The 24,331-nt window shown below is 44.1% G+C and overlaps 2 protein-coding genes across 2 annotated transcripts; both read right to left on the reverse strand.

Moving 5' to 3' along the window:
- Nucleotides 1–4,357: 4,357 nt before the first annotated feature.
- LOC115155742 (uncharacterized) lies at nt 4,358–14,010 on the reverse strand. The gene is made up of 13 exons (XM_029702656.1): nt 13,841–14,010; nt 12,800–12,945; nt 12,566–12,647; nt 12,333–12,468; nt 12,026–12,228; nt 11,768–11,904; nt 10,927–11,068; nt 10,543–10,824; nt 9,041–10,288; nt 8,162–8,931; nt 7,553–7,960; nt 5,580–6,532; nt 4,358–5,132 (listed from the first exon to the last, which is right to left on the reverse strand). The coding sequence occupies exons 1-13, from the start codon at nt 13,961–13,963 to the stop codon at nt 5,128–5,130; spliced, it is 4,635 nt and encodes a 1,544-aa protein (XP_029558516.1). The 5' UTR covers nt 13,964–14,010; the 3' UTR covers nt 4,358–5,127.
- Nucleotides 14,011–14,140: 130 nt separating this feature from the next.
- ccdc93 (CCC complex scaffolding subunit CCDC93) lies at nt 14,141–22,436 on the reverse strand. Its single transcript, XM_029702657.1, has 22 exons — nt 22,145–22,436; nt 21,864–21,977; nt 21,612–21,706; nt 21,408–21,519; nt 21,214–21,312; nt 21,013–21,069; nt 20,786–20,886; nt 20,264–20,300; nt 19,904–20,005; nt 19,744–19,794; nt 19,405–19,491; nt 19,162–19,278; nt 18,893–19,029; nt 18,692–18,773; nt 16,982–17,056; nt 16,827–16,898; nt 16,571–16,679; nt 15,624–15,706; nt 15,480–15,517; nt 15,281–15,365; nt 15,004–15,117; nt 14,141–14,832 (listed from the first exon to the last, which is right to left on the reverse strand). Exons 1-22 carry the CDS (start codon nt 22,265–22,267, stop codon nt 14,776–14,778), a joined length of 1,947 nt encoding a protein of 648 aa, XP_029558517.1. The 5' UTR covers nt 22,268–22,436; the 3' UTR covers nt 14,141–14,775.
- Between the last annotated feature and the right edge of the window lie 1,895 nt (nt 22,437–24,331).

Consider the following 24,331-nt stretch of genomic DNA (forward strand, 5'->3'; position numbering starts at 1 on the left):
CCCTAGACCCAAGAGGTTAATGATATCAGAAAACAAACTTTTGACAGGATTTATTGTTTGGATCTCAACCAACCATTCCAGATGTTTGTATTTGAAAACTAATGTTCCAATGCCCAATCTTTCTACACACATCAGATTCCGTTGTTCAGTACTGCAGGTCCAGAGAGAATTTACGACCGGTCGTTAAAGTCATAAGACTGGCCCACTTCCCCCCCTTCCTCTCTGATGGGTGAGAGGGGGGGGACTCTCTTTGATCCTCAACCAGGAAGGAAAGTCATGACACCAGAGATGTTCGATCGGTTGAAGTCCGGGCTCTGGCTGGGCCACTCAAGGACATTCAGAGACTTTTCCCGAAACCACTCCTGTGTTGTCTTGGCTGTGTGCTTAGGGTTGTTGTCCTGTTGAATGGTAAACCTTCGCACCAGTCTGAGGTCCTGAGCACTCTGGCGCAGGTTTTCATCAAAGATCTCTCTGTACGTTGTGCCGTTCATCTTTCCTTCGATCCTGACTAGTGTCCCAGTCCCTGCCGCTGAAAAACATCCCCACAGCCTGATGCTGCCACCACCATGCTTCACCGTAGGGAGGATGCCAGGTTTCGTCCAGACGTGACGCTTGGCATTCAGGCCAAAGAGTTCAATCTTGGTTTCATCAGACCATGTTTCTCATGGTCTGAGAGTCCTTTAGGTGCCTTTTGGTAAACTCCAAGCGGGCTGTCATGTGCCTTTTACTGAGGAGTGGCTTCCGCCTGGCCACTCTACCATAAAGGCCTGATTGGTGGAGTACTGCAGATATGGTTGTCCTTCTGGAAATTTCTCCCATCTCCACAGAAGAACTCTGGAGCTCTGTCAGTGCCACTAGTGAGGCTTCGGATGCATGCACACCACCCACCGCTTCTGAGTATATTACTCGCTAATGTTCTGTCCCTAGTTAACAAAGTTGACGAAATTAAGGCAAGAGTTGCTTTCCAAAGAGATATCCGGAATTGTAACATACTCTGTTTTACGGAAACATGACTAGCTTGGGACATGCTGTCGGAGTCAGTACTGCCAGCAGGATTTTCAGTGCATCGTGCCGACAGGAATAAACATCTCTCCGGTAAGAAGAAGGGAGGGGGTGTATGTTTCATGATTACTGACTCATGGTGTAATTGTAACAACACACAGGAATTCAAGTCCTTTTGTTCACCTGACCTAGAATTCCTCAGAATCAAATGCCGACCGTATTATCTCCCAAGAGAACTCTCCCCCGTTATTGTCACAGCCAGGTATATCCCTCCACAAGTGGATACCAAGACGGCCATCAAGGAACTTCACTGGACTTTAGCAAACTGGAAACCATATATCCTGAGGCTGCATTTATTGTAGCTGGGGATTTTAACAAAGCTAATTTGTGAACAAGGCTACCTAAATTCTATCAGCATATCGACTGCAGTACACGAGCGAGTAACACGCTTGACCATTGCTACTCTAACTTCCGCGATGCATACAAGGCCTTCCCCCGCCTTCCTTTTGGCAAATCTGACCGTGACCATGAAACTTAAATAGGAAGCGCCCGTGCTTAGGTCTATCCAATGCTGGTCTGACCAATCGGATTCCATGCTTCATGATTGCCTCGATCACATGGACTGGGATATGTTCCAGGCAGCCTCAGATAACAACATTGACGTATACGCTGACTCGGTGAGTGAGTTTATAAGGAAGTGTATAGGAGATGTTGTACCCACTGTGACTATTAAAACCTTTCCTAACCAGAAACCGTGGATTGATGGCAGCATTCACGCAAAACTGAAAGCACGTACCACCGCATTTAATCATGGCAAGGCGACTGGAAATATGGTTGAATACAAACAGTGTAGTTATTCCCTCCGTAAGGCAATCAAACAAGCAAAGTGTCAGTATAGAGACAAAGTGGAGTCGCAATTCCATGACTCAAACACGAGACGTATGTGGCAGGGTCTACAGACAATCACGGATTACAAAAAGAATAAGAGCCCCGTCGCAGACATCAACGTCTTGCTTCCAGACAAATTAAACAACTTCATTGCCCGCTTTGAGGTCAATACAGTGCCACCGACATGAACTTCTACCAAAGACTGTGGGCACCTCTTCTTCATGGCCGACGTGAGTAAAACATTTAAACGTGTTAAGCCTCACAAGGCTGCCGGCCCAGACGGCATCCCTAACCGCGTCCTCAGAGCATGGGCAGAACAGGTGGTGAAGGTAGGAAACAACATCTCCACTCCGCTGATCCTCAACACTGGGGCCCCACAAGGGTGCGTTCTCAGCCCCCTCCTGTAATCCTTGTTCACCCACGACTGCGTGGCCATGCACGCCTCCAACTCAATCATCAAGTTTGCAGACGACACAACAGTGGTAGGCTTGATTACCAACAACAACGAGACAGCCTACAGGGAGGAGGTGAGGGCCCTCCGAGTGTGGTGTCAAGAAAATAACCTCTCACTCAATGTCAGCAAAACAAAAGAGATGATCGTGGACTTCAGGAAACAGCAAAGGGAGCAACCCCCTATCCACATAGACGGGACAGCAGTGGAGAAGGTGGAAAGTTTTAAGTTCCTCAGTGTACATATCACCGACAAACTGAAATGGTCCACGCACACAGACAGTGTGGTGAAGAAGGCGCAACATGAGGATGATCAATGGAAACAGGATGCGCCTGAGCTCAATTTCAAGTGTCATAGAAAAGGGTCTTAATACTTATGTAAATAAGTTATTCCTGTTTTTATTTTTAATACATTTGCAAAAATGTCTTAGAACCTGTTTTCGCTTTGTCATTATGTGGTATTATGTGTAGATTGATGAGGGGGGAAAATTATTGAATAGATTTTAGAATAAGGCTGTAACGTAACAAAATATGGAAAAAGTGAGTCTGAATACTTTCCGAATGCACTGCATACTTTTATCCTGGTTTTACTTCATCTTAATGGGTCGCCCATTTCAAGCCTTTAAAGTGCTAATGTTGCATTTTAGCATGCACCTATTTATTATAAATTCATTTTAGCATTGATGATAAATATATTTCCTGATACTGTATCTGACAAGAAGGTTCGAATAATTCAATGCGCGTCTATGATCCAATTGAACACTTACTGGACACAATTGTACTTTTTCTAACAAGAGAAAAAAGTTGACTTTATCTATAAAAAAAATATCTAACTGTTTAGTAAAACTTTTATCCCAAATTGTTTAATGTACACCCGATTTTGCTGCTTTCTGTATAGCCAGGTACCAGTTCACTGTCAGTACATTGCTCTCTAGAAAGAGAGAACTCTCCCACGGTACAACAACAGAGTGGTATGTTTCCCTTGCTTCACACAATGCACTTGTTTTTATCTCTGGTCAGCTGCACAATGATGCAATGGGAGGAGGGCTTCCTGTGTGAGCAAAATCTGGAAAACATGATATCACTGTAACATGTACTGTCTGTACCATTCACAGACCTGCAGAGTGTACTGTACTATTTTTATGTCAAATGCTAATACAGAGTAAACATTTGCTCCATCTCCCACTCCTATGTTTGGCTTTGTTTGTTGGGTTTCTATCTGTGAGAGACTTGCTGTACCTCTAGTGAAACAGTCTTTAGTCTAGTGAGAGGAATAACTCAACTGGTCAAAGCCAACCCTAGATACTGTTTATAATTATTACTAGGCGTTACTACTTTTAGTGTTTCATTCACTCACTGAAATGCATGTTACAATGACTGGAATGTGTTAGTTTGATGCATGTATTACTGTATGCTCTGATCATGAAGCCTGTAGTTAGGATATGATAGGACCCTGTTCTCTAGCCAATTTGTTTCTAACCCTGAGAAAGAGAATTTCAGACCCTGGCCACATCTATAGCTAGCTCTCCTATTCCAACTACTCCTAACCACAGGGCCTGTTGTGGCACAGCTACTAGTACTCCATACTACTAGCTTTTGTCCTAGCCCTGCCATATCTGTTCCAGCTTCTTAACAAGACCTTGATTACAGTAGCTCCAGGAGCAGTAATGGACACTGCTTTAGTGGTGTTTCATCTTTCTGCAATGAGCTTGACCTCTGGAGCAATCCCTAAAAGGAGAGCTCAGTCTACTCTCACTACTCTACTTCCCTAAACTCAACTCATCGGTCTTTGCACTTGTCAGAAAAGACAATATGATGCAAACCTGTAGAGATCAACACTGTCATGGCTTTTGCCTGGATCAAACTATGACCAAAAACTAAAGCAATAATTATAAGATGGAAATGATGCAATTTGTCATCTGAAATAAATAATTTCTTATAGTTCACTGGTTGCTATTCTCTCCCTTATTGACCCAGATAGTATTAACCTGTTAGTAAATAACCAGCAGTTAACCACTTCTTTGGTTCATACTGTAAATTGTTTATTGAAAACAAGTCATACATTTTTCTTTAAGAAAAATAGAGTTGAATTGAGAAGGATATTTACATTAAGTACAAACCTAATAAATATATCAACATTCGTTCATATAAATAAACGACCAATGCAGGTAAGTGCACATCGTTTATCACATTATGGGTTCTTCAGTGATTTTTATTCTCAAATTCATTTTGATGCTCTTTTACAAAATATTTGTCATCAAATGCATAGATTACCAATTTCTAATACATTGTGAAACCATCTCTTTTGTCATTAGAAAAATTCTGTTAAAATACTGAACAAAAATGTATGCCAAACAGAACATAATTAGAAGTACTTTTGAAACACTATTAGTAACCTAGTGTGATTCTTCATACTATGATTTTAAAGCAAATAAGACTTATTGAAACAAAGTCGTGGCAATGACAAATGCAATACTGTTCAGTCTAGACCTATGTACAGTGTATTGTGGTAATAACACTTACTCCAGAGTTGTGTGTTGTATTTTTAGTGACCGGCTGCCAGTATTATAGTGTGCCATGACACTGGCCCTACAGCTCTCAGAGCCGACTGGGTGCTAACAGTGCCTGTGTTAGGCCCAGTTCAGAGAGTACAGATAGACAAGTGTCTCCACCTGTTTTCTGAGAGGAGCATCCTGGAGTGTCGTGTGGTCTCTGTAGTGCTCGAACACCAACAAAACATTTTTCTGATCATCATGAAGAACATTTCACTCCCATTCCTCTTTACCACTAACCTGGAAAGGAAAATATTTAAATAAATATTTGCATAAACAAATAGTTGCTTTACAAACAAAAGGTGTCGCATCACTATGCAAATGCTATTTATATAAGCAGCTGCTACAAATAAGCGGAAATGTTTGTTGACCAAGTTGATGCGTTTCAAAACTCTCCCTTTCAATATTCTGTTGTAAGAATTTAGATTTCTTGTGCAAACCGTGATGCAGTGGTAACACTCCCTGGCACATGCAACACATGTGCAAGCTCACATCGGAGACCAGGGTTCAATCCCTGCATCCACCCTTCACATTTTCTCCACTTGCCTGTCTCCCCACCTAATTTCTTTAATTTCCTTCCACCTAATTCCCTTAATTTCTGAATAAAGCTTTAACATACCAACAAAAAATACATGTTTTTTTTCCTCCACAAATTCTGTGAATAAGACTCCTATGTGTGCTACTTACTGTCATCGTCAGAGTCAAAGTTGAAGAGGGAGGAGCAGGTGTTTTGGGAGAGGTGTCTCTTCAGTTCCTCTGGGCTAGGGAAGGAGGAGAAACACTTGGAGCAGCGCTGTCTTTGAGGGGGGGCCTCCTCCTCTACCTCCTTCTCAGCCGCCACCTCCTTCTGCAACGCATTCTTCTTCCCCACCACACGCCTCTTTACTGTAGCCTTATTCTTCCTGCCAGCCCCGCAGGAAGTGACCTCGTTGGGTTTCCTGCGCTTGCGCATGCTGAGGGCTGCCTCGGTCAGGTATGTAGAGGGGGGCGGGCGGATGAGGGGGGCTTTGGCCAGGGGTAAGTAGGAAGGATCCTCTGGTTTGAAGGTCTTGTGTTCCGCAATAACTGGTTCCTCTCCGCAAATCATCACCTGAGCCAAAGTGACGATATTGTCCACATCCCTCATGGTCATTGGCTCAGTGAGGTTTTGGACGAGACTGGGATGGGGTTGTGTGGGGGAGGTGATAGTGGTGGCAGGGACATCTGTCTCAGGGGCTTGGTCTTTCTTGTCCTCTCCATCATGGCCATTGATTAGTTTGTGTGTGCAGTCACTGGGAGGTCTGGTGACAGCACCAGTGCCTGGAGTCGCCAAAGGGCCGTCATTGTTTTTACTGTTGGTGTTTGATTCCAGAGTCTGCCCCTCTTTGGTAGCGCTCTGCTCCTCTGTCGGCTCATCTTCAGGCTGGCCCTGAGTGTAGTGCCTCCACTCGTGGTCATGGAGAGAGGGGAGGCGAGAGAAGATCAGCCTACAGCCAGAGTACCCACAGAGGGCCTGGAGAGGCCGGTGGGTCTCCATGTGCTCCCAGAGCAGGTGGGTTCTGGAAAAGCGCCGGCCACAGTTCTGATGGAGACACACCTGTTTTAGAGGATCATCATGGATCTTCATGTGGTCTAGGAAGTGCTGGTAGTTCCACATGTACCTGGAACAAAAAAAGATATGGACATAAGCAACAACATTTTCACCAGGGTTTAAGCCATAAAACTCTACGCTCTATTTAAACTGAGCGGGTGGTGGGGTGGGTATTACTTAGCTATATGGAATTGTTTAAAGAAGGTCAAACCAAGGATCTGATTTAGAATTTTAAGACCACTTGAAGTAGCCCCACAAAAGTATTTTTTCATTATTTTATGCAAATGTTTATTTTGTTATACTGCTATTAGCCCATAAAAACACATTGAATAACAGATGCACTACATGGAACAACAGTCCCCCCCCCAGAAAAATACATCTAAACAAATTTGACTGGTACCGGGGGACCTTCAGACGAGTCTTGTGAGGCCTGTGGGTGTCCTAGATCAAAACAAACCGACATGTACAGTACCAGTCAAAAGTTTGGACACACCTACTCATTTAAGGGTTCTCTTTGATGTCTTCACTATTAATCTACAATGTAGAAAACAGTAAAAAATTAAGAAAAACCGTGATATGAGTAGGTGTGTCCAAACTTTTGACTGGTACTGTACGTGTTCGTGAAAGTCTCACCTTTACACAGAGGGTTCGTATTAGTGTGAAGCCCAAACTGTTCGGACGCTACAGACAGAAGTTGGCAGAATGGCTGTACCAAATTCAGACGAGTCCCAAGACGCTTGTGGGGGTCGTAAAGCAAAACGGAGAACACCTTAGTGAGAGTCTCATCATAGAGGGGTCATTATAGTTTGTAGGCCAAACCGTTCGGATGCTACAGACGATTTTGTGAGAAGACCTATTTTCGGGTTGTCTCATGGTCTGACAAACACAGCTCTATGGTCTGACAAACACCATCTATGGGTTAGTTCCCCAGACACAGATGAAACCTAATACTGGAGAGCAGTAACAATTGGGTGTTCTCACTAGCTTCTGCAAGTCGTGTCTCAGGCTTAGCATAATGAAGACCTCGTGGTTGAAATGCTGCTGTGATAAAAATCATTTGACAGCAGTGTATAGAGTCTCACTCTTTTACCTGTTACAGTAAATGCACTTCACATGAGGATCAGAGCTCCTGGATTTGGGAAAAGGCGTTTCCCTCCACCCGTGCACTGTCACATTATGGCTCTTCACCCTCTGTTTCCAGGAGGCCTCACCCTCAGAGCTCAGCTCTTTGGTAGCGACCTGCTCCAGCTCATCTTTAGACTGGGGCTGGGTGTAGTGTCTCCACTCGTGGCCGTGGAGAGAGGGGAGGGTAAAGAAGATCTCCCTACAGCCGGAGTACCCACAGGGGGCCTGGAGTGGTTGGTGGGTGTCCATGTGGTCTTTGAGCTCCTGGGAGGTCTTGAAGCACTGGCCACAGCTCATGTGGAGGCACGCCTGTTTCAGAGGAGCATCATGGAGCTTCATGTGGTCTCTGTAGTGCTCGAACACCAACAGGTGCCTGGGGCACAACAAAAAAGATGGAGATATAAAATGACACCATTGTACGGTAAGAACCCCCCACCGAGATCAGTGAAAACCCACCTTAGAGAGTTTCTATTGGTTCCAATTGACAATTTTGGTCTAGGTGGGGCCTACATGTTGTTCAGAGTGCCTTCGTACCTGACCTGGAAAATAATATGTGGGGAAAGACCCTTCTTACCTCTGGCAGATCTGGCACTTCCCCTTCCCCCACTGGAAGGTCTTCTCCAGGACGGCTGCATCCTCCATGTGGTAGTTGACTGCATGTCTCAGCATCGATGGGCCTATCTTCATAAAGATGCTGTCACAGCCCTCCGCAGGACACAGGTGGTACTGCTTCTGCTTCCCCTCCTGCTCTCCTCCTTCACACTCATTCTTCTCTCCTCCCTCAGTCTCCTCCCCAGGCACCACCTCTTTCACAATCACCACTTTATCCTTCACAGTCACCTGTTCATCCTTCACTTCCACTGACACCTGGTTGTCCGGGTCCGTATTCCACTTCTGGGTTTTTCTGATCAGGTTTCTCAGGTTCTGAATGATTCTACTCTGCTTGCTGACCTCTGGCCTGGCTTTAACACGTTTGGGTTTGGGAGGCTGATCCGTCGGAGCAGGGGGCTCTGTCACATTCTCAGTGGGTTTAGTCTCGTTCTCCGAAGCGTGATTAACGTTCTCCGAGGGTTCTGCATCTCCATTGACAGCAGGTTTGATCTTACTATTGAGCGTGCTGGTTCTCAGTTCCTCTACGTGCTCTAGAACGTGTTCCTTGGCACGGTTGTACCGTTGGAAGTGTTTGCCACAGAAGACACAGCTGAGCCTAGTCTTCCTCAGCTTCAGGTGGGCCAGGGTGTGTCTCACCACGTTGCCTCCCTTGAAGAGCTTCTGGCAGTGGCTGCAGTGGAAGCGCAGGTGTTTGGAGCGGACTGGAGCCTTGCCTGGCTTTGTGTCGTCACCCTGGAGTAGGAGAAACAAGCTGTTAACAGGTGATATTCATAGGACAGCTGCAGTAGCTAAGCTTCAATCATTCATTTCTCAAAACAACGTTGCCTCAGATAACACTAACCTGAGTGTTTGAGTCCGGTCCTGCCTCCAACGCTGTGACATCACTACCTTCCGTCAAAGGTTGTAATTCCTTAGCATCTGTCCCTTTAGAGGATTTGGCATAGATGTGGAACAGTGTTAGTGGACACTCCTCCATGTCCAAGGCTGGGCCGTCCAGCTCTGGGTCGGTCTGCTCACTGGGACCTTCGAAAACCTTCACTTCTGAAGGCTCAGCAACAGAAGGCTCTACAACAGAAAGCTCTACTACTGAAGGTTTTAAGTCTAAAGGATTTACGTCTGAAGGCTCTACCACTGAATGATCTACTTCTGAAAACTCTATTTCTGTCTCTGGTTCATACTCAAACGGTCTCTCACCATGTAGGCCATTAGGCAGTCCCATGTTGACATAGGTCTCCGCGTCATTGTGCTGCAGTGCAACACCAATACTGGGTTCTACACGTTTCTCTACCACCTCCTGGTCCACAGGCACTTCATTTTCAGGGAAGGATAGCTCCATGCCACGTATAGTTCTGCGGTAAGGTCTCTTACCTTCCCTTCCCTGCCTCCTCGCTTTCTTACCCTCGTCCCCTTCTCCTCGCTTTCTTTTCCCCTTTCCCCTCTCCCATCTCTCACTCTTACACTCTCCTCTTTCCCATTTCTCTCTTTCACCCTCACCCCTCTCTCTCATTCCCTCCCTTCCCTTCCCTCTTGCCCTTGTTCTCCCCGGGGACACATTCTCCGTCTGTCTGGTCATCTCCAGGAGCAGCCATCTTGGTTTCCTGCCGCGTCTCTTCAGGATCTTGTTCTTCACGTGTCTGGCCAGGTATTCCCTCTGCCGATTGGCCGGTAGCTTGGTGGAGCTTTCAGAACTGTGATTGTGTCTGAGGGAGTACTTAATGTCTGGGTCGTCAGCATAGTCAACATCAGACCTACACCTTCTCTTCCTCCTCACTAGGAAGTCTTCTGTCTGTGACTCAGGAGCATCCCCATACTCTCCCTCCTCATGCTCCTGCCCTGCAGTCTCAGATTTCTCCAGTGCTGTGTTAGTGTGTGGTTGGAGGTGGGAGGCGTCTGTGTGTATTCTGCATGTCTCCTCCTCCATCCAGTAACTTGGTATCCACTCCTCCTCCACCTGCTCCAACTCCTCTTCCTCCTTCACCTCGTTGAGAGCCTCCCTCATGGCCTTGTCAGTCATAAGCTCCAGACAGTGGGTTCTCAGGGTCAGGAGGTTCCAGAACTCTGGGTCGAAGAACAGCCCTTCCTTCAGCACCTGGACCAGGGATAGGCACAGTTTCAGTTACAGACAATACATTATTAATAGATGCATCCTCAATGAGGAGATTCAAAGCCAGGTCAAAATACAGGACAACAGTCTATCGTTATGTCATTTCGACAAGAGAGAAAAGTATTTTTTATGACAAAGTATATATTTCAATAATCTATTGTATTTTATAGATACCGTATTTAGCAATTGAGCAAAAGTCTTTGGCATCATATTTCCGAGCTACCCGGTGCCTCTCTGACCTGTAAGATATAGAAGCGTATGTTGGTTTTGACAGGGGTGTGGAGGGGGTGTGGCTCCTCGTCTGGGTGTGTGTAGAGCAAATACACGGTCTTGTAGGCCTCCACACTGCGCTCCAGATAGAACACCAGCAGGGCACAGAGGCGACACACCTCCAGGTCGCGGGGGAGCAGAAAGGCGATGGTCTTACACAACAGGCTGCGTGTCACAGGGTCAGACTGGAGGTCTGTCTGCAACGCTGCAGTACACAGCTCCACACACAGCGGCACTCCCTCACTACCCATCTGGCAAAGAAATAAGAACAATGTGTTACATTGAATTGTGTAAATGACAGAACAAAGTTTCTAAATGAAGGTAAACTTGATGGTGGTTGGCTATACACCCACCTCTGCTGTGATGACTTTGATGAAGGGGAAGATGGCTCTGGCGTTGATGGCGGAGAGCATCAGCTGGTGACACTCAGACAGGAAGCCCTGCTTAGTGGGATGGGCCCTGAGGTGCAGTCTGCTCCACAGGAACACCAGATCCCTGTATCAACGCAACATTATATTATGTTACAGTACTGTGTTATCATGGAGCCCTGTTTAAAGTGGTGAGCTCTGACCAGATTTAGCACGTGTAGTATATATATATCACAGTGTTAATGACCAGATGTAGCCCATGTAGTATATCACAGTGTTAATGACCAGATGTAGTATATATATCACAGTGTTAATGACCAGATGTAGTATATATATATCACAGTGTTAATGACCAGATGTAGTACATATATCAGTGTTAATGACCAGATGTAGTACATCAGTGTTAATGACCAGATGTAGTACATATATCAGTGTTAATGACCAGATGTAGTACATATATCAGTGTTAATGACCAGATGTAGTACATGTAGTACATCACAGTGTTAATGACCAGATGTAGTACATGTAGTATATATCAGTGTTACTGACCAGAAGCAGTACATTTTATATATATATATATATATATATATATATATATATATATATATATATATATATATATATATATTATATCACAGTGTTAATGACCAGATGTAGTACATGTACTACATATCACAGTGTTACTGACCAGATGTAGTACATGTAGTATATATATCACAGTGTTACTGACCAGATGTAGTACATGTAATATATATATATATATATATCACAGTGTTACTGACCAGATGTAGTACATGTAATATATATATATCACAGTGTTACTGACCAGATGTAGTACATGTCTCCATTGTTTAGCTGTTGACTGAGGAAGGCTTTACAAAGAGACAGCAGCAGCTCTTCTTTCTCCTGGCTCTCTGCGTTACAGATTATCTCTACTGCGTCTCTTCCATCTATCTCAGCCACCTGATGGAAGAAACACAACCATGAATCCTCTCTGATGATGTTTATTGTCTTTCAGTCCACTCTGATTAGAGAGTCTATCTGAAGATACAGAGTGAAAGGTAGTTCTAGGTAGTGACTGTACCTCCTTGAGCAGGTGTTCATGCAGCGAGGCCTTGTACAGGCAGGTGAGGTAGGCCTGGTGGAAGAACAGGTGCCTCCCCACCTCGGGGTGCTCCAGACAACTCTTAGCCAGGGCCATGGCCTCCTGCACGCGCTCACAGGCCTGCAGGTATCGCACACGCAGCTCAAAGAACACTGGCTTCTCCGAGCTCAGATACTTCTCCACTGTACCGGGGAGAGCGAGGGAAAGTGAGAGCAGAGAGTGAGGAGATGAGAGAGAATAAGAAATGCATAGAGAACTCACAAGCTAAAAAAAGTAGGGTAGGTACCTTCTGTCTGTGTGAGGACTGTGTCTTTCAGGATGGCCTGCAGAGTGGGTCTCTCCCAGGGGCCGCCATCTTTGATCACCTGCCTCACCTGTAGCAGGTAGACGTTCCTGTGTCTCAGCAGGCGGCGGTGGCAGGCCTACAGAGGAGGAGACGGGACTCATGTTAACACACCACATGGATCAGCACGGTTTCACTCTGTATGATCAAATAGGCTACATCACGCTTGGCCTCACCTGAAAAGAGGCTAATATGTCCTTCAAGGGGGCCTCCTGGTATTCCTCTTTACCGAAGAACAGCATCAGCTCAAAGAAGCTCCTGAAAATGTGACATATGTAATGCGGCCAGTTCAGCTCGATTTTAGAAACGAGTCATGCAGGATTGTACAATGTAGAAAATAAATATCCAAGTCAACACAGTACAATTTGAGTCTGCATGAAAGTGTAAGAACCATATAAATAAGTGCTTACAAGGCCAGACTGCTGAGAGCGTAACTGACATGCTGACAGTCATCGGGGTAGGCAGCAGTGGCTCTGGTGAAGCAGGTAAGAGCTGTCCGCAGCACCTTCAGCTGGGGCAGCGGCACCTGCCATCTCTCTGTATGCTCCTCCACCAGCTAGACAGGGAGAGAGACAGTCAGACAGATACAGGGGGTGTGATTCAGATACAAATTCCTGTCCAGATTATTTTTTATATGGTTCCTGAATACTGATATGATCAACCTTTTTCCAGGTGCGGTATTGTAGAGATCTGCGCAGACCTGTGTGGCTGCTGGCTAGCTATCTGAATTTGAAGCCATATGTCACAGGAACGCTTCGGTGAAGTGTCGTGGAACGTTATATGGTAGCTAGCTGGAATTGGGGTTCATTGCTTGTTGCTAGCTAGATAGTTGCAGATTTCAACCGGTCCTCCTGAGTGCTAAACACAACTTGCTAACTAGTTAGCTCTCTTTGCAAACAAGTATACGATATTATATGCAATGCGACAGCTGCACTAGCTAGCCTATCATTAGCCAACTGGCTAAATGTAAACACTGGTTTGGCATGCTAGCGAGGAAAAACCTATTAGAGCCTTGGTTATCATTTATTCCAGTTTGTTATCTAGGAGACACAATCAGTAGACTAACGTTACTTCGCACTAATAGGCAAACAGTTTTGCATGTGCATGCTAGCTAGTAAGTATAGTTAACTATAGTAGCTTGTAACTTCACATTGAAATAGGAACGTTAGCAAGCTAAAGTTAGCTAGTTAAGTTAGCTAAATAAAATAGTAACTATAGGCCGGCGTGGGTTGACTGAATGTGTTATTAATGCTAGCTAGTATATGTAGCTTTTAGCTATTAAGTTAGATAACTACTTTAGCTACTGACGTTAAATAGTTAGCTGGGCTACTGTACCTTGCTTGTACTGATGAGCAACTGGCTAACTAGCTAGCTAACGTTAGCTTGGCGGAAGCACACTACTCCTTGCCTCTCTCCCAGATAAAACCAGAAATTTCCTTGATTTAGCTTACCTTACAAAACTCAGTGCAATATTCTTTGCTTTGTACTGAACAGTTGTCGTTAGAGTATATGTACAAAGTCTCCAGTTTCAATTCTAGTCTGTCTGTTTCCAAATCACTTTCCTCCTCCGCCATACTGGCTTGTTCACCTTGCGCCTATCAAAGAGCCAACTAGCGGGTACATTGATTTACTACAACAACTCATATCCTGGATTTTGATTGGATTAAAGCTACATCACGTTATATTAAGATCATAAAGCATTTTAAATGTAGCTTCTGAATTGATCAGGAATTGAACAGCAGGAAATCTTACTGACTGTGCGTAGTTTATTTTATTAAGTGCCAACTTGATAGTAAACTGTTGGAAAGGATAGACAGAGAATAAGACACGGGTAAAACATTTGATTTTGGTTGAAAAAATTGTCAGCATAAAAGTTAACCATATTTCTGCATAGCATTTATTAATTTGAAATGCTGTAGTTTAGTAACAGTGTCAACCATGCCTCATTCTGCACTGTTACACTCTAATCAACATCTGAGAAAGCTAATGAATACAACTGTACAGATAGCCCTGCACGTTAGTGCCAATTGCACACTTGGGATTTCACAGAGTACCTATCTACAACATTAGGTCTACTGCAATGGCTAATGCCACAGGGGCCGGGCACAGTTAATTGGCACATAAGTAGAGCGAACATTCCTCATGTCACAGTGCACAGGGCAGTTAATGTCCCTCTCTGAAGAATCCCTCTGCCCTGCCACGAGTGACATCCCTAACCAAAAGCTGCAAATAAACGTGGAATCTCAAAACACAATAGGCAGAATAAGACAAAACAATGATGACCTCCAATAGAGGAGAATACATAATGCAGACAGCAAAACAAAGTCATTGACTGATGAGATTTGTTTTGAGATTAGTTTTTATAAACAATAAGAGATTATTTGAGTTACGAAGCTCCCTTGGTTCTCAGCTTGGATAGCAGCATTTCGTTCTTCCGACACTCCTGTAAGAAAGACTATTGGATCAGTAAACAACCTCAGTGATTTTCTTTAACAGTTCAGAAAACAATATTCAGCTCTGGGAGACTACAATAAAATACATTCATAAAACAGTTAACTAGTTCCTTTATGTTTTACTGTACAGACCCAGAACATTGTTTTCTCTCAGGCCTCACCTCTTTGAAGTCCTTGACAGTTTTGAAGTAGAGCCTCTGTTTATCCAGCAGCTCGAGGTACTCATCGTTCAGCTGGTCTCTCCTCATCTTGTTCTCCTGCTTCTTCTTCTCCATCTGTACACACATCACATTACCAATATGCGCTCTGCCTAATTTTTTCCCACTTCCACATCACTGTCTAATTTATGTGTCACTAGGGCCAGGGGGTGAGCACCTGGCATGTTCAGTGAAAGCTGTCATTACGCAGTAGACAGTAAAGATAATAATAGATGGTTACCTTGATGCGGCTTTGTTTGATTCCCTCGACTATCTGCTCCATCTGTCTCAAGAACTGTTCCTTGGCCCCCGAAGACGCCATCGCCCTGAGCAAGACAGAAAAACCACAGCTTGGACAGGAAGTAAATCTGCTGGACTCCATTACCCATAATACCAAATGCAGGATAGGTTTAGAGAGGGTTAATTGTGACAATACTTACTGTTGGAAGTTGTCATGGATGGAATTCAGCAAGTTCACCTAAAGAAACAGATCAAGACAGAGGATGACTATGATGAGTAAACCGCTGATTTCAACTGCAATGGCTCTATGAAATTGATTGAGATAGTTTGCCCTCTTCTCTTACCTCCTTCTCCAGGTAAACCTTCTTGTCATCTAATGTGTTATACAAGGTGAAGAACTGCTTGGTCTCTTTATGTGTTGCTGAAACTAAAGGACGAAAAAGCAAACATTATTAACCCCGCATCATTAAGGAACCCACACACCCCAGCTACGGACTGTTCACTCCCTTACCGCAGGGCAGACAGAATCGGGTCTCGAACCAACAGGCTCAGAGACAGTTTCTATCCACAAGCCATCAGACTGCTGAACCCTTGAACTGGACTGACCACCTGCACTGATTCTCTGCCTCTTGGCATACATGCAACCACACATATACATTCATGGTACATACACATCCTGACTGCTGCTATGGACTGTGTATACTATGTGTATCCTGTCCATATGACAAATAAACTTGAAAACACAAAAAATATACAGTGTATAAAACATGACAGACTGACCAGGTGAATCCAGGTGAAAGCTATGGTCTCTTATAGATGAAGGGGAGGAGGCAGATTAAATCATTATTTTATAAGCCTTGAGACAATTGAGACATGGATTGTGTATGTGTGTCATTGAGAGGATGAATGGGCAAGACAAAAGATTTAAATGCCTTTGAGCAAGGTATTGTAGTAGGTGCCAGGCGCACCGGTTTGAGTGTATCAAAAACTGCAACGCTGCTGGGTTTTCACACTCAACAGTTTCCTGTGTGTACCCAAAAGACATCCAGCCAACTTGAAGCTACTGTGGGAAGCATTAGAGTCAACATGGGCCAGCATCCCTGTGGATCGGTTTTGACACCTTGTCTAAAGTCCATGCCCTGGCGAATTTAAGCTGTTTCGAGGGCAAAAGAGGTGCAACTCAATACTAGGAAGGTGTTCCTACTGTTTTGTACACTGTGTATAACTGCGTTTGATGCAAGAATTTGTTAAACAATATGCCAAAAACAGAGGATGAGGCTAAGACACCCACCTTGGCCATAGAGCTCAATGAACCTTTTCTGATACTGGGTCAGTTCTGCCCTGCTCGGCACCTCGTCTATCTTCCTCTGCAGCACGGCGATCTCACGGTTCCTACGAGCCTATCAGAGTAGACCTCAGGTCATGAGCAAATAATGGAAGTGGTAAGAGAACCACTATTTGCATGATCCAAACAAAATGCCTAACTCAATTCAAACTGAATAAGCATGAATTAATCCTGCTCCAGCAGCACGTGTTGGAGATTTTACCATCAGTAGTCTGATTTTCTGTAGCTTCTCTCTGTCTGTGTTGTACTGCTTTTCTATTAGCTGACTCCTCTCCTGAGAGACACAGAGAGAGTTAAACATAGACAAAGAAGAGTTAGCTGGTCTTGGGAGGGCTCCTCTCAGGGCCAGTGTGCTACCTTCTCATCCTCCGTATCATCTCCTGACTCAATCTTCAGGTTCTCAATGTTCTGCTGCAGGCGAACCATCTCCTCCTGGAATCAAATAGCACTCCATATTAGTTGTGGTGCTCTTACCAGGAAATTAGTGAAATATATCAAATACAGTTGAAGTCGGAAGTTTACATACACCTTAGCCAAATACATTTAAACTCAGTTTTTCACAATTCCTGACATTTAATCCTAGTAAAAATTCCCTGTCTTAGGTCAGTTAGGATCACCACTTTATATTAAGAATTTAAAATGTCAGAATAATAGTAGAGAGAATGATTTACTTCAGCTTTTATTTCTTTCATCACATTCCCAGTGGGTCAGATGTTTACATACACTCAGTATTTGGTAGCACTGCCTTTAAATTGTTTAACTTGGGTCAAATGTTTATGGTAGCCTTCCACAACAAGTTGGGTGAATTTTGGGCCATTCCTCCTGAGCTGGTGTAACTTAGTCAGGTTTGTAGGCCTCCTTGCTCGCACACGGTTTTTCAGTTCTGCCCACAAATGTTTTATGGGATTGAGGTCAGGGATTTGTGATGGCCACTCCAATATCTTGGCTTGGTTGTCCTTAAACCATTTTGCCACAACTTTGGAAGTATGCTTGGGGTCATTGTCCATTTGGAAGACCCATTTGCGACCAAGCTTTAACTTCCAGACTGATGTCTTGAGATGTTGCTTCAATATATCCACATAATTTTCCTCCCTCATGATGCCATCTATTTTGTGAAGTGCACCAGTCCCTCCTGCAGCAAAGCACCCCCACACCATGATGCTGCCAACACCGTGCTTCACGATTGGGATGGTGTTCTTTAGCGTGTTCTTCGGCTTGCAAGCCTCCCCCTTTTCCCGCCAAACATAACGATGGTCATTATGGCCAAACAGTTATATTTTTGTTCCAACAGACCAGAGGACATTTCTCCAAAAGTACATTTGTCCCCATGTGCAGTTGCAAACCGTAGTCTGGATTTTTTTTATGGCGGTTTTGGAGCAGTGGTTTCTTCCTTGCTGAGTGGCCTTTCAGGTTATGTCGATATAGGACTCGTTTTACTGTGGATATAGATCCTTTTTTACCGGTTTCCTCCAGCATCTTCACAAGGTCCTTTGCTGTTGTTCTGGGATTGATTTGCACTTTTTGCACCAAAGTACGTTCATCTCTAGGAGACAGAACGCGTCTCCTTCCTGAGCAGTATGATGGCTGCGTGGTCCCATGGTGTTTATACTTGCGTACTATTGTTTGTACAGATGAACGTGGTACCTTCAGGCGTTTGGAAATTACTCCCAAGAATGAATCAGAGGTCTACCATTTTTTTTCTGAGGTTTTGGCTGATTTCTTTAGATTTTCCCTTGATGTCAAGCAAATACGCACTGAGTTTGAAGGTAGGCCTTGAAATACATCCACAGGTACACCTCCAATTGCCTCGAATGATGTCAATTAGCCTATCAGAAGCTTCTAAAGCCATGACATAATTTTCTGGAATTTTCCAAGCTGTTTAAAAAGGCACAGACTTGCCAAAACTATAGTTTGTTAACAAGAAATTTGTGGAGTGATTGAAAAGCGAGTTTTAATGACTCCAACCTAAGTGGATGTAAACTTCCGACTTCAACTGTACATCTATGAAATATGTCTAACCAGTCATATGGACTATTATGACGTATTAGGGAAAGTGTGCCGACTCACTCTACAGTGTGTCCGGAATTCCTGCTCCTGGTGCTTTAGGTTCTCATTCATGCCTACCAGAGCCCTCAGCTTCTCCAACAGACTGCGGTACACACAGGGAGGATGAGAAATGTCCAAAGCACATTTATAATTTCAGGGTTTTTCTATACTAACAACCGCTGAATGAATGCCCTATGGTTGGTCTGCATGTGCAGTACTCACCCAGTATCAGCCTGTCCCTCAGCCTCTTCCAGGGCACTCAGCTCTTTCTCCAGTCTCTCTGTCTGCTCTGTGGCCTCCATCAGTTTGCTCTTAGCCTGCTCACACCCTGATTTTACCTCCAAGCGCTTGGCTTGTAGCTGAAAATACACAAAATACATACTTTTATTTACTTCTGTCACTAAAAGAAAGAGCATTGTATCCTTCCATTAGAGAACTACATGGCTATTTCACAATAAAGTACAGTAAAGTTCAGAGAGTCCAGTCCTCACCTCCTCCAACTGCTTGGTTTTCTGTTGGATCTGTTTGTTTAGAGAGGTCACCATCCTTCGGTGTTGCTGGACTGGCCCGTACCGCTCTGGACGATCCTCTGCAGACAGCTCTGACTGCTGGAAATGCGTGTGTGGGAACAAATTAACTACACAATGTGGCATTGACTTATCCTTTAAAATATGACAGAAACCTGTTGATTGCGGTTAACCATTTAAGTGAGCCCTGATGTGAGAGTCGCTTACCTTCTCAGCATACTCAGATGCTATCTGTTTAATCTCCTCAGACTGTAGCCCAACTATCTGGCCCACGGTGCTAGCTGTTAGCCTCCCCTGCAGGCAAACACAATGCAATAATATATGGCATAAAGCAGACATTTTATCCAAAGAGACTTAGTCATGCGTGATTATGGGTGGCCTGAATGGGAATTTAACCCACAACCCTTGGTGTTGCAAGCGCAATGCTCTACCGACAGCCACACATGACCACAATATATTGATGTCGCACATTAAATAAAAAACCTTGACACAAATCAACCACACAGTAAAGGTGCAGGCAAAGAGAAGAACTAAAGTCGTGCCTACCTCCTCAGTCGCCATGGCAGCCATGCTGGTCATCAGTGTTTTGATGCGCATCTGAGAGGAAATATGACAGGACATCATCATACAGAGGGATGCATTCATGAAGTATTGGACATGTGGCTACGGTTGGGTTTAGAGCGATACACGTGGGACGTGACCTTACTTCCTCTGCTGCCTGCAGGTCCTCCTCCTCTTGCGACACCTCTGTCATCCCTTGGGGCGTGGCCTGAGAGCCCGGGGTCAACGAGGCTTTCCGATCCTCTGTCTGTAAGGAACAGGGGGAAACCATCTTTCATTATGAAGGTTTCACTTTCTACTACAGCTACAGTTGACAGAACACCTATAATCCACCAGTTTCCATCCCTGTAATAATGGATGAAATGATCAACCTACTGTCCCTTTATGTATCTTTCTGTAGAAGGCTGTAGTGTTAGGCTTTCAATTCATATAATTCTACAATTAACGTCACATGTCAGGGATGAAAGAGATTTTTGTAACTTCATGCGATTTCAATGAGGCTCACCTTGTCCTGTTTTGTCTGCTTGCTGAATCCATATCGTCTAAAATCAAGGAGAAATAAGTGCTTATATTAAATCACTTAAGATACTGGTACATTATAAGGAACACACTAACACATGCATGCATGCGCGCACACACACACACACACACACACACACACACACACACACACACACACACACACACACACACACACAGAGAGAGACTACATGCTTATTTTAAGTGTTTTGTACTCTCTTCTGTATTCAAACACACATAACAAGCATTCATGTGAAAAGCACTCCCTGCAGTGAACGAATCCATTTACATACTTACAGAAGGTAATCTGACATTCTAATACAAGGATGGATGATAAGCAGGAAAAGGATAGGAAAATGGAAGGAACACAATTATCAAATGGATGAGATCACATTGGTTCTGATAATCAATGTGAAAATGACATGAACTGTGGAGAAAGTTGGATATGAAGAACTGAATACGGAGAAAGAGCGCGAGAAAGAAAGAGTGAGGTAGAGAGGTAGCCTACCTTCCATACTCCAGCAAGGTGGAGTGAACCCTGGACTCTTCATCCAACAGCTCTCCTGCTTCAACCTGTCTCTTGTACTTCCTCTGAGGTTTATACACTTCCTGTCAATACCATAGGAGAAAAACAAATGCTGTTTATGTGATTTTATACTATAACAAGGGGGGCCTGTATTGTGAAGGGACATCGGATAATTTGACCCAGAAATGATGTGTCAGCGAGTCACTCACCGATACATCTAGGACTGCTTTCACAGCCTTCTCCTTTCTCTGGAGGAAGTCTTCATCCTAGGATGGAGGGACAATACAGACAGGGTGCATAAGACGGGTTTATTCAGTGAAACGTTCAGAACGTTGCACTTAGAAATGTAATGAGTAGCGCTGGAGTTTAATAGCCCTGCTATGGAGCCACCCTACAATAACAGTGCTCACCTCAGGAAAGCTGTGTGTCTTCTGGAACTGAGAGACAGAGTAGGCCCTCACATAGTCTCCCATCTCCTCCCTCGTCTCTATGGCTCTCTTCACCAGCCACTGAAGACCATACAACACAGGCAATGAAACAGACATGAGATCACAAACTAAGTGCAGTACTCTACTACAAAACTCTAATGTCTAGGAAAGCACACCTGTATCACTGGAAATATATGGATGAAATCCAGCCCTTGGATCTGATGGGGCTCCAGGCGGTGAGGGCACTTCATTTTGGGCAGAACAGACACAATTTTCTCTGTGAGAGCTCTGCAATGAGAAACACAAGGTCAATATACATCAGTTACACTGGTCCAGCAACATCACTAACAGAAAACACAGTAATGCTGGGAACTACTTACATTTTCTGTCCAATAGTTGAATTTTCCTGGAACAGTAGATCCACGTCAATGTCGAAGTTACATGTTGTGATGCACCATGTCATCCCTCCAACCACCTATTACAATATATGGTTCAGGGAAGTGGACTAAGAAATATAGATGTGTCATCTACAGGGTAGCAAGGAGATGATATACCGGGAATCGAAAGGAGTCTGCAGCTAACAAGGAGGAGGGTTGGCCTTGGCCATCCCTACGTAAGTTGCTGGTACTCACCTTATCAAAAGGTCCCAGTCCTTTGATTCGGGCTCTAAAGTATCCAGCAGCAAGCAGAAGTTCCAGGATTTCTGCTAGCTTGACACTCTGCTCCTCGTCCTCCCGTGTTTCAACCTGCAAGCCAAAGTTGCTAACATCAGTTGGTTTATATAGCAAACGGTGAGCTAGCTAACTGGCAAACCCAGCCATGTTTACCTTGCAATGTTGTATTGTTATAATGACACAAACCGCACCATATTTGGACAAACGAAAGACTACAGCGTAATATTTAAGTATGTTACCTGAATAAGATTTCCTTCTTGATCATATTGAGCTCCTATTTTCGACCCTGTTCTCACTCTCTGGAAGACAGACGTGGCCGCCATGTTGGACCGATGTGGTGTGCCGTCACATGACGAAAGCATATGACTTTGTTCATTCCGTGAGAAATTGTGTTTACGATTTCTATACAACAAGTAGGGTAAACTCAGCTAAATATCGACTGTACCACGGCCACAATAGAGTGATGAGAGAGATGATAAAGTGAGGGTTGAGGTAACACGAATGGTGCATTTGAAGCGATGCAAGTGTTCTAAAAGTTGCAATACCACTTTTGTCCAGTGGAGAGAGCTAATGCCACAAAATATTCTATGGAAAAGTATTCTCGTGCACAAGATGAAGCTCTAGGTCTGAAGCCTTTCAACATCAGTATATTTCACTTGAACAGGGTTGTCAATCTTCTTGGAGACAACAAAATCATACAACTTGAGATTTGTGTGTGTGTGTGTGTGTGTGTGTGTGTGTGGGAGGGAGGGAGGGAGGGAGGGAGGGAGGGAGAAAGAGAACATTACAATTTAACACTCACATTTAAAAACCTGTGTTTGAATTCCCATTTCCCTCTGTCTCAAAGAATAGATTCACCATATTTGTAAGTAGTGCTGCAGCATTGTCTAAAAGAACACCATTACAGAGCGGGTTACACCTTCGAATAGGTGTGAGTCCTTTGGCACCCGACATCTCTGTATTTCACATGATGGACACTCTATTAAAGTGGAGGATCCCATAATGGACTATGCATCAGTTCAGGTAACAGTTGTCAGGTTAAGCGCCCAGGTGGAGGATTCCATTAGAGACCCACAGTTCCTAAATCAGTCATTCTCTCGCTCTCTCTCTCTCTCTCTCTCTCTCTCTCTCTCTCTCTCTCTCTCTCTCTCTCTCTCTCTCTGTCTGTGTATTGAACTGCTTCTGTCAGGTAATTACTACAGCTTCATACACTCTACTCCCCTGCCTCCTCAACAATGAAAAGAAACCTAGTCCTTGGACTTACCCATGCCCACCCAGCTGAGACCATTACAGGCAGTGTCTCTCACTCAAACATAAGACGCTTACAACAGTACATCACCTGACAAGAGGTGTGTAGACTTCAGCCATTTCAAAACAGTGTTTTGGGCCAAAGGTTTTTCTTATAAGTTGGAGCCATGTTGCAAGTTACTTATAACAGAATAACAAAATAGGCTACATGTTTTTCTTAGGGTGATTAGAATATTATGACTTACTGTGAAACAGTACTGAAAACAGTCGACATTCACAATGGTAGCATACATATGAAACAAGCCAGTTCATAGAAGAAGAATTTTCGTTTACCCGTCATCCAAGGCCCTCTTTTCGCCCACACTGACAGGTGTAAGATTAACTTAGTTAGGCGCTAACCTGCTCATGCACACCAAATTAAATTAATGGAACAAATTTCCCACCTAATTAAGATGAAAATCTGTGTCAGTTGTAACCTTGCTGAGCACTAATTATGTACAAATGATTTATCATCTGTTCGGTCCTGAATAGCAATGGACTAACCTCACTGATAGCCATGGCCGCTGTTTAAGAGATGGCTGCTGATTAATACAGACAGTTTGTGCTACAGAGGAGCTGCACACAGTCAGCCAATGAGAACAGATGCACTGAATCTCCCTCCTTTCAATTAACCTATATTAGATGTGCAGCTGAGCATCACTGGGCTAAGCATCACTGGGCTCGGCTCCGACATGTTTCTCCTGAATGAAAATAAAGTGTCTGCTGTCTGATATTTATGGAGTGTCTCACAGTTTGTAATTGATGATGAATCCCATGTAGGGCATTACAAATTGAGAGTGAACTGATGATACCTGTATGATGACTGGTAAATATACTATAGGCGTGAATAAGCATCATCATATAGCACTCCTCATATATTCTCTTAACTTTCCTATTGTTAGAATCTGAGCATGTACATTCAACTTGAAAGGTCTGACCAGTGACTGGTTTATCACAAAAACAGGCTAGTTCTATTATGGGGCCAGTAGATGGTGCAATTGGTTAAAATTGGCAGTGAGCAAGTGGGATACAAAATGCAGTAGGGATAAAAATGACAAAACACACAGAGCTTTGTACAATAGTGTAACTGGTGTATTCCACTTTATTTCCGTGCTTTAAAGCTACATGGAAAACATTAT

The sequence above is a fragment of the Salmo trutta genome, chromosome 20, assembly GCF_901001165.1.
Source record: "Salmo trutta chromosome 20, fSalTru1.1, whole genome shotgun sequence".
NCBI lineage: Eukaryota > Metazoa > Chordata > Actinopteri > Salmoniformes > Salmonidae > Salmo > Salmo trutta.

Excerpts from the sequence above, each read along its gene's own strand:
- LOC115155742 (XM_029702656.1), bottom strand. The coding sequence starts at position 13,963 with ATGGCGGAGGAGGAAAGTGATTTGGAAACAGACAGACTAGAATTGAAA. Across the intron at positions 10,289-10,542 it reads TACGCTTCTATATCTTACAG|GTGCTGAAGGAAGGGCTGTT; the intron begins GTCAGAGAGGCA and ends TCCCTGGTCCAG. Across the intron at positions 8,932-9,040 it reads GACCGGACTCAAACACTCAG|GGTGACGACACAAAGCCAGG; the intron begins GTTAGTGTTATC and ends CTCCTACTCCAG.
- ccdc93 (XM_029702657.1), bottom strand. The coding sequence starts at position 22,267 with ATGCTTTCGTCATGTGACGGCACACCACATCGGTCCAACATGGCGGCC. Across the intron at positions 21,070-21,213 it reads AGACACACAGCTTTCCTGAG|GATGAAGACTTCCTCCAGAG; the intron begins GTGAGCACTGTT and ends CCTCCATCCTAG. Across the intron at positions 16,680-16,826 it reads AGAAAATCAGACTACTGATG|GCTCGTAGGAACCGTGAGAT; the intron begins GTAAAATCTCCA and ends CTACTCTGATAG.